General features: G+C 40.0%; 1 protein-coding gene across 1 annotated transcript in view; it reads left to right on the forward strand.

Moving 5' to 3' along the window:
- Positions 1-12,524, forward strand: part of CCDC192 (coiled-coil domain containing 192) — a 243,827-nt gene that overhangs the window by 165,346 nt on the left and 65,957 nt on the right. Inside the window, exon 6 of the mRNA XM_003900059.5 lies at positions 8,019-8,151. Coding sequence (XP_003900108.2) covers positions 8,019-8,151 — 133 coding nt within the window. The remainder of the gene's footprint in view (positions 1-8,018; positions 8,152-12,524) is intronic.

A 12,524-nucleotide genomic window follows, 5' to 3' on the forward strand; every position in this document is an offset into this window, starting at 1 on the left:
ACTGTAGAGGTAGGGCTGAGAAACTGAAATTGCTTCATATATAGCTTTGGCCCTTTGGGCGCTTTCTGTCCCCAGGGGGAATTGGACTGGAAAACAGCTTCTTGCCAGGCACTGCTAGGTGTGACAGTGCACTTCTCTCGCTGTTCTCAGGGTGTGATTGAGATCGTAAGACCAAATCTGGTAAAGCCAGATCTCCTCCTTGGTCTACGTTTTCTCTTCGCACGACCTGCTTGAGCTCTCAGATTTGTTCTTTGCTATGCTCAGCCAGTAATATGAAAACTTATTTATTGTACAATAGGTTCTTTCTTTCTCAAAAATCTTGATTATCAACTTCATTGATGTTTACTGGGTAAAAAGATGCGGCAGTATTACCCAAAGAAAAGAATCTGCAAGTAGAACCTCCTTAATCTCAGAAATGGGTTAGAATATGGCATATAGCATAATGCTCTGTGAAAACAGGTTTGCTAGTAGACATTGATTCAGCTTTTTTTGTTCTTTCTTTTTTTTTTTTTTCCCCCAAGTTAGCAAGATCTTAGCTGCCTAGACCATTCTATCAACTTCCTGGACCTTTCTGCCTGTCTATGTATACTACGTAAAAGGGCCTGAGTCCAGTCTTCCCTGGCTGTCTATAAAGGGGGCTTTAAGTGAAGGCTGCCTGCCAAAAAGTCTTGCTGCTTCTGATACTGGAACCTTACACTTAAAAAATCTTAGGTCCCACTCCAGATTCCCATGACATAGACATCCCATTGTTCTTCAGTTCTTATGGCCAAGGAGCAGCATAATGTGGGATCAGGAAAGGGGGCAATAAGACAAGGAATCAGAAAATCTGGCTCTGAGTTTTGCTTCTTGGAACTTTATATTAATGAATTTGGCAAATTATTTCATTTTTCCCTGTTTCTACTTCTCCATTTCAAAACACTGGACAGTTTGTCCCGTAAGAGGGCATCCAATTCTGTGTCATCCAAGATTTGATGATTCCATCTGACTCTAATTCATACTGAGTGGTCAAGTCCATGTCTATAAGACTTCATGGTCAGAGGTTAGACACTGCTTTCACTTGCTTTAAAATAAATTTATAGAATCTGAAATGCCTTGGCCATGTGTGATGTTTAACGCCTGTAATCTCTGCACTTGGTGAGGCCAAGGCAGGCAGATCACTTGAGGTCAGAAGTTCGAAATCAGTCTGGTCAACATGATGAAACCCTGTCTTTACCGAAAAATACAAAAATTAGCTGGGAGTGGCGGTGGGCGTGTAGTCACAGAGAGAGATTCTGTCAAAAAAAAAAAAAAAAAGAATCTGAAATGCCCTCTTATCAAAACTTCCCACAATGTAGGACACTGGGTAAGACACTGACTGAGGCATGCACAGCATTATGATAGAAAGCAAAGTCTGGAGATAGAGCGCAGAGATTTAAATTGTGACTCACCATTTCACTTTGGGCAAGATACTTAAATCTTTCTGTGTCTCAGTATTTGCAACTGAAAATAGGATTTATAATACTTCTCCCTCATTGGCTTGCTACAAAAATGAAATGAGGCGTGGTGGCTTATGCCTGTAATCACAGCACTTTGGGAGGCTGAGGCAGGTGGATCATCTGAGGTCAGGAGTTCGAGACCAGCCTGGCCAACATGGTGAAACCCCATCTCTACTAAAAATACAAAAAATTAGCTGGACGTGGTGGCGGGCGCCTGTAGTCCCAGCTACTTGGGAGGTTGAGGCAGGAGAATCACTTGAACCTGGGAGGTGGAGGTTGCAGTGAGCTGAGATCACACCACTGCACTCCACCCTGGGCAATAAGAGCAAAACTCCATCTCAATAAAATAAAATAAAATAAAATAAAAGAAGCTAGTACATATAAAGTTCTCAGAATGATGCTTGGCATATTGTAGGTGACCAATAACTGTTAACATCTCTCTGGAACACTCCCAGCAATGGCCTGTCTACCACATGCAGGGGAGGGAAGCGCACTGTATTTTAGGGCAAAACATTCCAATTTTTGGACAACTCTACTATTAGAACGTTCTATCTTATCACTGGAATTCACCCTAAGTGTAAGGTTATCCCTTTATCTTGTATTAATTCGTAGTTTCTCTTAAATAAACACTTATACAGGCATCCTGGAAAGCAGAACATCTATTGTCAAATGCCACTTCTGTATCTAATAACTATTTATCCTACAGAGGGAACGAACTGAGATTTGGCTCCAACTATAAGCAAATTCTTCCCCTATAGTGAGTCAGGTTGTTGGTCGAATTACTGGGATTTTGTTTTCTTTTTATTATAAATCCCAAACCTTGGGTTTCAGGAGTAACTAAAATATATTTCTATAGCATTTTGCAACATGAAATAAAATGAGTCGGGACTCACATGGGAGGGCTACTGCAAAGAACTGAAAGGTGTTAGCTTTGATTTCCAAGATCTGACTCTCTTGGCCATCAAGCATCTACCAGTGGGATCGGGCTCTGGGTCAAGGTTAGGGTGAGTCCTAAGGGTCTGTGTATCAACTAGCTCCGCAAAACTTTATCAAATTAAATAAGAAAAAGCTGTGTCTTATATTTGTGATGTTTTTCATTTGAGGCATTTGTAAGAAAGGTTCATCTGATCCATTCTTTGTCACTTCAGATGACTCAACAGAATGGTCACAATAACAAGAATCAATTCAGGATACTCCAAGGAAAGATACTAAAGGGAAAGAACAATACCTGTCTCAGAGTGCCCTTAGCTGGGCTCATCAAATCTTCCCTTTATTTCCTAGGTTCTCTAGGGATATCTTGGCAACTCATGCAATAAATGCCATCACACTTCACCAGCACACTTCAATGCAAAATTTTTATAACCAAGCTGTCACATTGCCTTTCTAGGTTACCTTTAAGTAATTTAAAAATAATAATAATAATATGGTGCTATTGATTAGTGCAGATTCATGTTGTCATTGGAAAAAAAATCAACGTCTGGAATAAAAAGACCTTGGTTCAAGTCCATTTAGCTGTCTACTCACTGTACAAAAAGGATTAGGTCCAGCTGAACTCTCTTGCAGCTCAACTTCCTTGTCTACATAGAGAGATACTAACACAGATGACAGGTTTCATCAATGGGCAGTGGCTGCTGAAAGTGTGACTAAATGATTGTGAATCCAGGGGTGCAACACAAGGTTAAAGAATCCCCAAATCAAAGGCCTGCCATGAACTGAAAAAGAACATACATGACACACATTTGACATCCCTAGACTTTAAAATATTCTCCTGAGGGTATTATAAATACAAAACATGTAAAATTGACTTTTAAAGACAAGTTGTATCCAAATTCTATCACTATTTATAACTTTCATTACTATTATTGATTGGCTATTAGAAGAGAAATGCAAGGAAGAACCCTTGTATACCTTCTGTATTCAAATCAAATTCTCTTTTACGTCTTCAGTAGTGAGCATTTTCTTAGTGGGCCACTGAAGACAAAATCCCCTTGTTATACAGGCTCTTAAGTGAAGGAGGCTGGGATGGACAGAGTAAACTTCACATAAAGTGGAAGGAAGCTCTGCCCTGGCAGGCCCAAGAGAGAGCTGCTGTGAGGAGCAAGAGGCAGTGCCTTGGAGTGCTCCTCACATCATTACACGCAGGCAGTCACCGACTTTGCCTAGGCACCGGGCCAGCTCTGGCAGGAGATTGAATCAAGGCTATTTGCATGTCTGTTTTCAGAACATTAAGTTTTGTCTACCCATCCAAAGTGAGGAGGAGATCAATGCAATCACGCGGAAAACTTAATTTCTAAAAAAAGAAGAAGAAATGAAATGTCTTGCTTTCAATTAAGTACAAATTTTATTTTCTGTAAAGTATGACAACTTCCATTTTATTTTCTGTAACATTTCAATTATTCACTAAAACACTAAAGTATCCTTAGAGAAGGTGCTTAGTGTTTTAGTGAAGAGTTCAAACTTTCTCTTGTGTGTTTTAAGAGTAATGACAAAACCAGAAAGACATAACTACTACATGGCATAGTGCCGGGTGCTGTCATTTCTATGTTATGTCCTTGGATTCCCACAGTAGTCCTATGACATGAATCTAAGGCTTAGAAATGTCATGGGCCAGGCGATTGGGTAACTGCCACAGTTTAAAGTATGTGGAAATACCCAGAAATTTTAAACAGTGCTGGCAACTTTGTGTTGACCCTCTTCTATGAATAGTTCCCTGGTTATTTCTAATTCTCATTAACTTGGAGTAATGCAAGCCATTCAGCAATACGATACGAATAGATATTTCCTTTTCAAAACATTGCACAAATACATGATTTCCTCCCTCTTTCCACCTAGTAGGAGAAGTAGGAAAAGAGCACAGTAATAGGAATTTACCTCCAAGCTATAAAGCCTTCCTATCCTTTCAGTAATCACCAAAGAGAGTTCCTAGTTACTAAGGAGACCATAACAGACTGCATTCGATTCAAGTATGACATTTGGGTTGCCTGGCTAGTGAACGGCAAACAGCAAGGAAAATATTATTGTTACTGAAATCATTTGATGTCTATGACTAATAAAAAACATGTTGGCAAATTGAATTGTTTGAAATGCCCAAAGGGCTTGGTTAAAGCTATGAATTAATAGCAGAGAGCAATTCTTTCTGAAGAAAAGAAAAAAAAAAAAAGATGAAGATGTTGAACTATTTTTAAGTGTATCTGAGTAATCAAAAGGTCTCAACAGAAACATTAGACAGCCAATCTAAGTCTTTTATCCAATCTTTAATTTAAATTTAATTTTCCCCTCCCTTATAGCTAAATATTAAAGTGACATTTTGATCACATCATCCTTGAATTCTAAGGGACCCACAGGCTTTCTTGGCCTTCTTATCCAACTTCTCACAAATACCAGAATTATCTTTAAAGTGTACCAACTACACCAACCCTGGAGGCTTTGAGGGCTGAGATGTTCATTTACTCATGTGCTGTGCCCCTCAGGGAGCTGGAGAAAGCCAGAAGTGGAAAGAGTTGAGGGAAGCCCAACTTCCAGTGACCTCTCAACCCAGGTCCCACAGGTCACCAAGGGCCTGTCTGAAGATGTCCATCCAGTCCCTGCTTGATCTTTCCCAGAGCAGGAGGTCTTTGCCAGGATGCATCCTATCCTGTTCTGGATGCAGCTCTGATTGTCGGCGGGTTCTTTCTCATGTTGTGCCAACGTCTGCCTCCTCATGGTTTCTACCCATTGTTCTTCGTGTTATCTTGAAAACAACATTGTTTGACTCAGCTTCCTCCCCTCTTGAATAGTCCCTTAGGTAACTAAAGTCAACTGCCATGACTGCCCTGTATACTGTAATGTCTTCTCCAAACCAAATAGTCTCAATTTCCTTCTCAGATTATAAGGTAAATATACAAATATTATAATAGAAGAGATAGAACAATACAATCACCGTAAAAGACAGACAGGAATGTGTTTTCCGGTAATTGAATATTTTTTTTAAAAGAGTTAAAATGTGTACCTAGAAAGGTGAAATTCTTAACTGATATTGAGAAACGCTGTCTCTGTTCACTGAGTTCCTGAATTCTATTCATCAAATTATTCCATCAAAATGAAAATGTAGCTTGGTAAGCCTTTTTCTTAGTGACAGACACCATGGCAGCTCCTAGTGACTGTTCATTAATTCTCACCTCACTGCATTTATTTTTTCTTGTGTTTATTTACTGTCAATGCATACTTTGAGAAAAGTTTCTGGAAAAATACATATCTGCATGTGAAGAGTTGTGACATAATTTGAGAATCTGAATACCATTTATTAAGAATTAAGGGAGGGGCAATGTAAGGAAGACAAATCTTAGTTCTTTCTCCCCCAATATCCTATAATGAAAAATTGCAAACATACAAAAAAGTTGAAATAATTATGTAGTAAACACGCATATAAGTCAAAAAGTAGATTCTACAATGAATATTTTACTATCTTCTTCATCTTATCAGGTATCTATTTTTTCTCTATCCAACTGTCTTATTTATGCATTTCAGTGCAACTTGCTCTCATTAGCACACCTAGTCCTTAACATTTCAGCACACATACCATTGTTAGTTCTTTTTGGACACTTTCTAGCACTCCTTTCGCAATCTCTCTTGTCTTATTTTCCCTCATTCTCAATCTCTCCACTTTCTCAATTTTCATTTCTGTACCCTTCCTCCTACTCTATATCTCCAAAGTTCTAAATTGTAAAAAGAAAGTGTAGAAATTTAAGCATGGAAGAGTATTGAAGAGGAAAAGGTCAATGGTGACCATCCAGGACCTCACAAGGTGCTGTCACTGCAGGCCTGGGATAGATAAGATCCTCATGAACAAGCTGACCCAAACCAGCTCACAAGAGACAGAGGTATATATTAAAATGCCAACTTAATAATTGAAAAACACAGCTGTCCAGCTGCCAAATACTCAGACATATTTCTTGATCAGCTCGGTCTCTCCTGAACTAATGTACATGACAGGCCAAATTATGAAGCCTTTTAGTGAATAGAGGCTCAGAAGAAGGGAATTCGTTAGAAGGTCTTCATGACTTGGAGGCAGAGACTTCATCAGTCTTCATGTTTCAACATCTGGCCAGCATCGTGCCTGACACCCAGAGGATGCATCCTAATAATTAGTGCTACCTCTTTACAGGTACTGCCATGAAAACCAGGCCTTTGCGTTGTGGCTCAGGGTACCTCTCACCTGGATTGTGCTGGCTGAACTTTGCCTAATTCTACCCTCTAACTCCCCTTAAAGAAGTTTCATGCCTACCATTCTCCTTCGAGTAACACATTTCTTTTAGCCGTGTTTATGCCATTAACTAAGCTTTAGTGAAGTCCTGATCTTCCTGTTTGGGGTCTAGAAGATAACCTGATCTGAGTGACCTCCCAAAGGTTTAGATCTCATAAATCATCCAGATGATGTATGTAGTCGTACTGGCAACAAAGCAAAAAGTGAAATGAGGGGTCTTTGAAATGAAAGGCCCGTTTCTATTTAAGACCGTTTTTGATAAATTGATTTTACTGGTGTTACTCTCAAAGAGTAGAGTAATTCCCTGCTGCCTGAGTATACTGCCTTCAGAGGCCAGGGAAGAACATGATCTTCCCTAGTGAGCAAAAACCATCCCTTCTGTATCTCAAGATTTATGTCTGATAAGAAATGTCAGTAGATCTTTTTCTGAGCTTCCTAATTACCAGCACACAAAGACTTGGCAAGGTGAGCTCTTCAATGGAAAGGTAGCTATACAAAAGCAACACGAAGTACAAATGCAACACCTTTCACAACAGATAGCTTCTCCAAAGTAGCAGATAAATCCAATTTTAAAGAATCAAATCTAGTTTGAAACCCTAAAAGGAACTTTTGAGCCATGAAGTGTCAAGGTGAATCCTTCAGTTATGTAACAAGTTCCTGATGCAGCTCTCCCAAAGATTTAGGTCTCATAAATCAAATTATTTTAGAGCAAGGCATCCCTGTTCACTACTGCTTAAAAACCATTCTTATGCTTGACCCTTTCTTACCCTTGACACTTTCCCCATATGGATCCCATACTAAATATCAGAAAACACCAGCATTTGGTGGTCACATCACACATTTTAGAATGTATCTGAAAGCAAACCATTATAGTGTTGAGGGGGAAATGACTTAGACTCAAGGCTCTATTTCACAGGAGTCTACTTACAGATGGGGAAAAAAAATCTGATACTGGTAGGCATTAGTACCTCAGTGGCAAATGCCAACTGGCAACTAGAGTTCTTCTAATTGCCTCTATTATAAGCAATAGGGTTCTGACCCAGATAAAAACTCTTCAAAAGTGTAAAAGATACTATGATGTAGAGAGTGGGCTTTTTTTGTTGAGGGTTCAAACGCTCTGACAGGAGCACATACACTGTTTCACAAACCTCGAACAGGACTCAATCTAGATAAACAGGGAGTGTTTCATCTAAGCAGGCTTCAAAGGCAGTGTTTGTTCAGACATCATTCCTTTTATTTCTTTGATGCGTCTGTCCCCGGGGATGGAAATTCTTATTTTTTTTATTTTTTATTTGTTTAAGAAACTAAAGCATGAAAAGAAAGTGAAAAAGCTACAAACTGATTTGGCAACAGCTAAGCAAGAGGCTGCCATCACAGTTCTGGAACTCAATGAGAAGATAAAGACTCTATGTGAAGGAAAGCCAGCCCCTAGAGGTCAGTATTACCACGTGACAGATCCACACTGGCCCATCAGCTGGGTGATGTATGTAGTTGTATTGGCAACAAAGCAAAAAAAAAACGAGGCCACAGGCCTGGCCTGACCTCTGTGTGGCACCAATAGATACAGCACATGAACTACTAACTCCAGGCTGGATTCACTTTCACCTTGAGAGGGGCAGAGAATGAATAAGCGGTTTGCTCGTTAAGGGAAAGTCTTTGAGGCTGAAGAGCTAGACTGAAATAGATCTGAGAAGTGTTGCTGGACAAGCTGGGTGGTAGTAGGGGGAGGGCAGGGCATAAGAAGGAAGGCAGGCGCCTGCAGGGACTGGGATCTGGCGTGAGACAGAGCTGTCTGAAAACACAGGCTGACAGACTAGGGCACGGGGAAGAGAAGATAATCTTTTTTTTTTTTTTTTTTCCCAATAGGCAAATGAACCAGAAACAAGCAGGGAAGGCTGGCTGGAGATGAAATCTGGGTAGTTCAGAAAATTGTTAATAGCCACATTGGTTCTGATTTTTTTAAAAAAGACTTCTCCAGCTAACAAACTATAAACACACCGTTAGGCAACAAACAAGCAAACAACAAACAAGAAAACCCCAAATCTCAGACTGTTATTTTAGCGAGAACACTAGTTAACATTTAATATAGTACCATGGGCCAGGTATTTTGCTAAGCATTCCATGTCTATTTAATTCTAAGAATAACCTCTAAGGTAAGTACATTTACGAATTCCCGAAGAATAAGCAGAGGCTTAGAGATGTTCATTACCCTGCCACTGCACAAGCAACACTTGGAGAGTTAGCCTCTAGAGCAGCAGCTGACTGTACCCTAGTGTGCCTTTCCCATCTTTGGGAGGCTCAGGGCATTCCCTCTGCTATGTCGCAGTAATATCAAACTTCATTCCTGCCTGGTGAATCTCTTGCAAAGCTGTGGTTCCCTGGGAAAAATGTCTTCCTTTGATGTATGCCACTCTTGGAAAGCCAGGAACATGTCATCGTTCTTACTCTGGCTTCCTTTATTACTCATAAGTAATTGTGGAAAAAGAGGAGTAATGCAGAACCAAATGGAGGAGGAGGAAGCAGGTGAAGTGTAGTTTCAGAAAGGGAGACACTCCCAGCACCCTGACTACATGGTAAAGCTTTTCATATGAATTTGATTTTCATTTTCAATTTTGAATAGTGCTTTCCCAGGATTCAAATGCACGTAACACTGTGAACTTGAAACACAGTTTTTTTCTTTCAATAAAACAACATAAAGGCAGTTTGTAAATTTGCTTTTACCACCATGAAGCCTAAAAGAATAAAATCCATTAGAGAATATTATCCATTTAAAAGTCCTTATTCTGAGGTATTAGCCAGATTTTTCACTGGTTTCATTAGAAGAAACTGGCAATGATTGTAGAGCACATTGGAGAAGGTTCCCCAGCTCGCTTAAGAGAAGCTTTCAACTTTTCAATTGCATTTTAAACCCCGTGCAAAAAAAATAATCGCAAGGTCTCTAATTCTTCTTAGTTTCCTTTTTTCAATATTACTTACTGTCTAATGACAATTTTGTCTCTCAGATATTTTGAGAGGGCAAAATTTAAATAATACTGAGGGATAAGGACTCTAATGGCTTGGGAGAGGGAAGAAAACATTAAATCCTACCCTTTTTTTTTTGCCCATTATTCTGTTTGTGTGTGTGGTTTTTTTAACTACCTGTAGAGAAAAACATGGCTACTCATGAACAGATGTAAATTTAAGATTTAAATAAAGCCATCCATTATGGATCAAAACAGTGATTCTCTTTTGGAGCTACATGTTGCTTCTCTTATTTGGTGGGGAAACTGACTCAGTTGACTGACATGTAGCACCAAGATCCTAAATCAAATATTTGCACAATCTTGCTCTTCTGCAGGTCCCTTGCAGCCTTACCCAAATTCAATAGTCCGCGAGATCGTCAAGGCCATTGTGGTCCCAGCATAATATTAACCAGCATTCTCAGAAACCTTGGTAACCTTGGCCTCTGAATTCACTTCAGAATAAAGTCTGAAAAGATCTCCAGTAACTTTAACACACAATGACCCCTATTTAATCACAGGACAATTAGGGCTGACCCACCCCCATACACACACACACACACGTTTCTGGACCTAGAACAACACCACTGCCCTGATTATCTTGTAAAATGTTTGTTTTGGGTTTTCAGACCTCTGTTTGCAAATAAGCTCCAGTCATAACAGCTTAAGGAGAAAGGGTGATTTACTGGTGCATGTAACAAACCAAGAGAGAGCACTGCACTAGCCTTAGAGTTAGATGGATTCCAGTCTAAAGGACCATCAGGAAACTTCTGTGTCACTCACCTCTGCTTCTCTCTGCATTGAGACTTGATTCTCTCAAGCTAGATGTCAGAAGAGAATGGAAGTATGGCCACAAGCAGCTATGGGCTGCCCTCCTTATCATATAATCTCCAGGGAGGAAAGAAAGCATTTTTCCACTAGCTCCAGTTGGAAAGTACAAGAAAGAAATCAATCCTAGCTTAGTTGGGTACCCATCTGTGGATATGAACCAATCTTTGTGGCCAGGGCTGAGGAAATAAGGTTGGACAAACCATAGTCATGTCTCCACCACTGGGTGGCAGGGTAGAGGAAGTAAACATAGGGAAGGAGAATGCTCCAGCTGGCAGCTCCCACCAAAAGCACAGAGCTGGATTAAGAGAAATCCACTTTCTTAAAGGAATATCTCATTACTGGAAAAGAGTGATAGGCAAAATCAATATCTCCTAGCCAGGCGTGGTGGTGCATTCCTGTAATCCCCGCTACTTGGGAGGCTGAGGCATGAGACTTGCTTGAACCTGGGAGGCAGAGGTTGCAGTGAGCTGAGATCTTGCCACTGCACTTCAGCCTTGGTGAAAGAGCAAGATTCTGTCTCAAAAAATAAAATGAAAATAAATTTAAACAAACAAACAAAAAACATCTCCAATACACCTTCAACTAGTGGTCAAGTTAAAATATAGTGTAGGCCGGGCATGGTGACTCGCACTTGTAATCCCAGCACTTTGGGAGGCCGAGGTGGATGGATCGCCGGAGGTCAGGAGTTTGAGACCAGCCTGGCTAACATGGGGAAACCCCATCTCTACTAAAAATACAAAAATTAGCTGGATATGGTGGTGGGTACCTGTAATCCCAGCTACTCCAGAGGCTGAGGCAGGAGAATCACTTGAACCTGGGAGGCAGAGGTTGCAGTGAGCTGAGATCCCACCACTGCAATCTAGCCTGGGTGACAGAGTGAGACTGGGTCTCAAAAAGTAAAATAAAATATATATACATATATATAGTGTAATATTTACTGAGCCACCCATACCATGGGTATTTGTACTTTAAATGTCAATTCTTCTTCAATGAACAAAAGACTGTCATGGTCTAAGAAATAAATCTCCAGTAGTATAATTTCAGACCCCATAATAAATAGAGAGTGAACCACTTTAGAAAAGGAGTCCCCTTCTAGCCTTCAGTAAGTGATACATGGTCACCTACTCTGAAGGCTTGCTTTGTTTTAACAATTATATGGCGAGAAGGGAAAAAAAGTGTTGATTCTAAGCGACATTTGTTACCTAGATTAGCACTCCACTATTTCTCTGTTATAGTTACAAACTGATGCTTACAGTTCTAATAAGCAGATTAATGAAATGTTTCCAAATAAGTTAGAACTCCTTTTTACCTCTGTGTGATTTTTCCTTGTTTGGTTCATTTTCTAAGCAGTCTATAGGTCATTCAGGTCTGCCATTCAGGTCTTCTGATCAGAGGAATCAGAGGGATCTTCCAGAATATTAGGAATATTTTTAGGCATATTCATATTCAAATTAATGAAACTGTGTGCTATCAAATTTCTTTTTTTAAAAAACCTAAACACAGTAAACTATTTCATTGGCAGTGTGCTTAAATTACCTCCAAAGAAATAAACGATTTAAGTCTCGATGGAAAGTTCAGCTGAAAAGAAAAGCACCTTTATTACAAAACTGGCACAGCGGGAAACTTACCTACAGCCTGAGTGTTGTTTGTTGATTTTACTTTGTTCAAATAATCACAACCCAAGGTGGATTCCTTCCATCATTTCCACACCTGAAATGCTTACAGCTCTATTCAGCAGAACTCAGTAAAAACACCTATTGTATCCCTTCAAAGCTTGAGTTCACCTTTTGGTACACTTCAGTATGCTGGAACCTAAGGTTAAATTTTAAAACAATCCTTGTGGCCAGTCGTGGTGGCTCACACCTGTAATCCCAGCACTTCGGGAGGCTGAGGCAGGCATATCATCTGAGGTCAGGAGTTCAAGACCAGCCTGGCCAACACGGTGAAACCCCATCTCTACTAAAAACACAAAAATTA

Source organism: Papio anubis, chromosome 5, assembly GCF_008728515.1.
Source record: "Papio anubis isolate 15944 chromosome 5, Panubis1.0, whole genome shotgun sequence".
In the NCBI taxonomy this organism is placed as follows: Eukaryota; Metazoa; Chordata; class Mammalia; order Primates; family Cercopithecidae; genus Papio; species Papio anubis.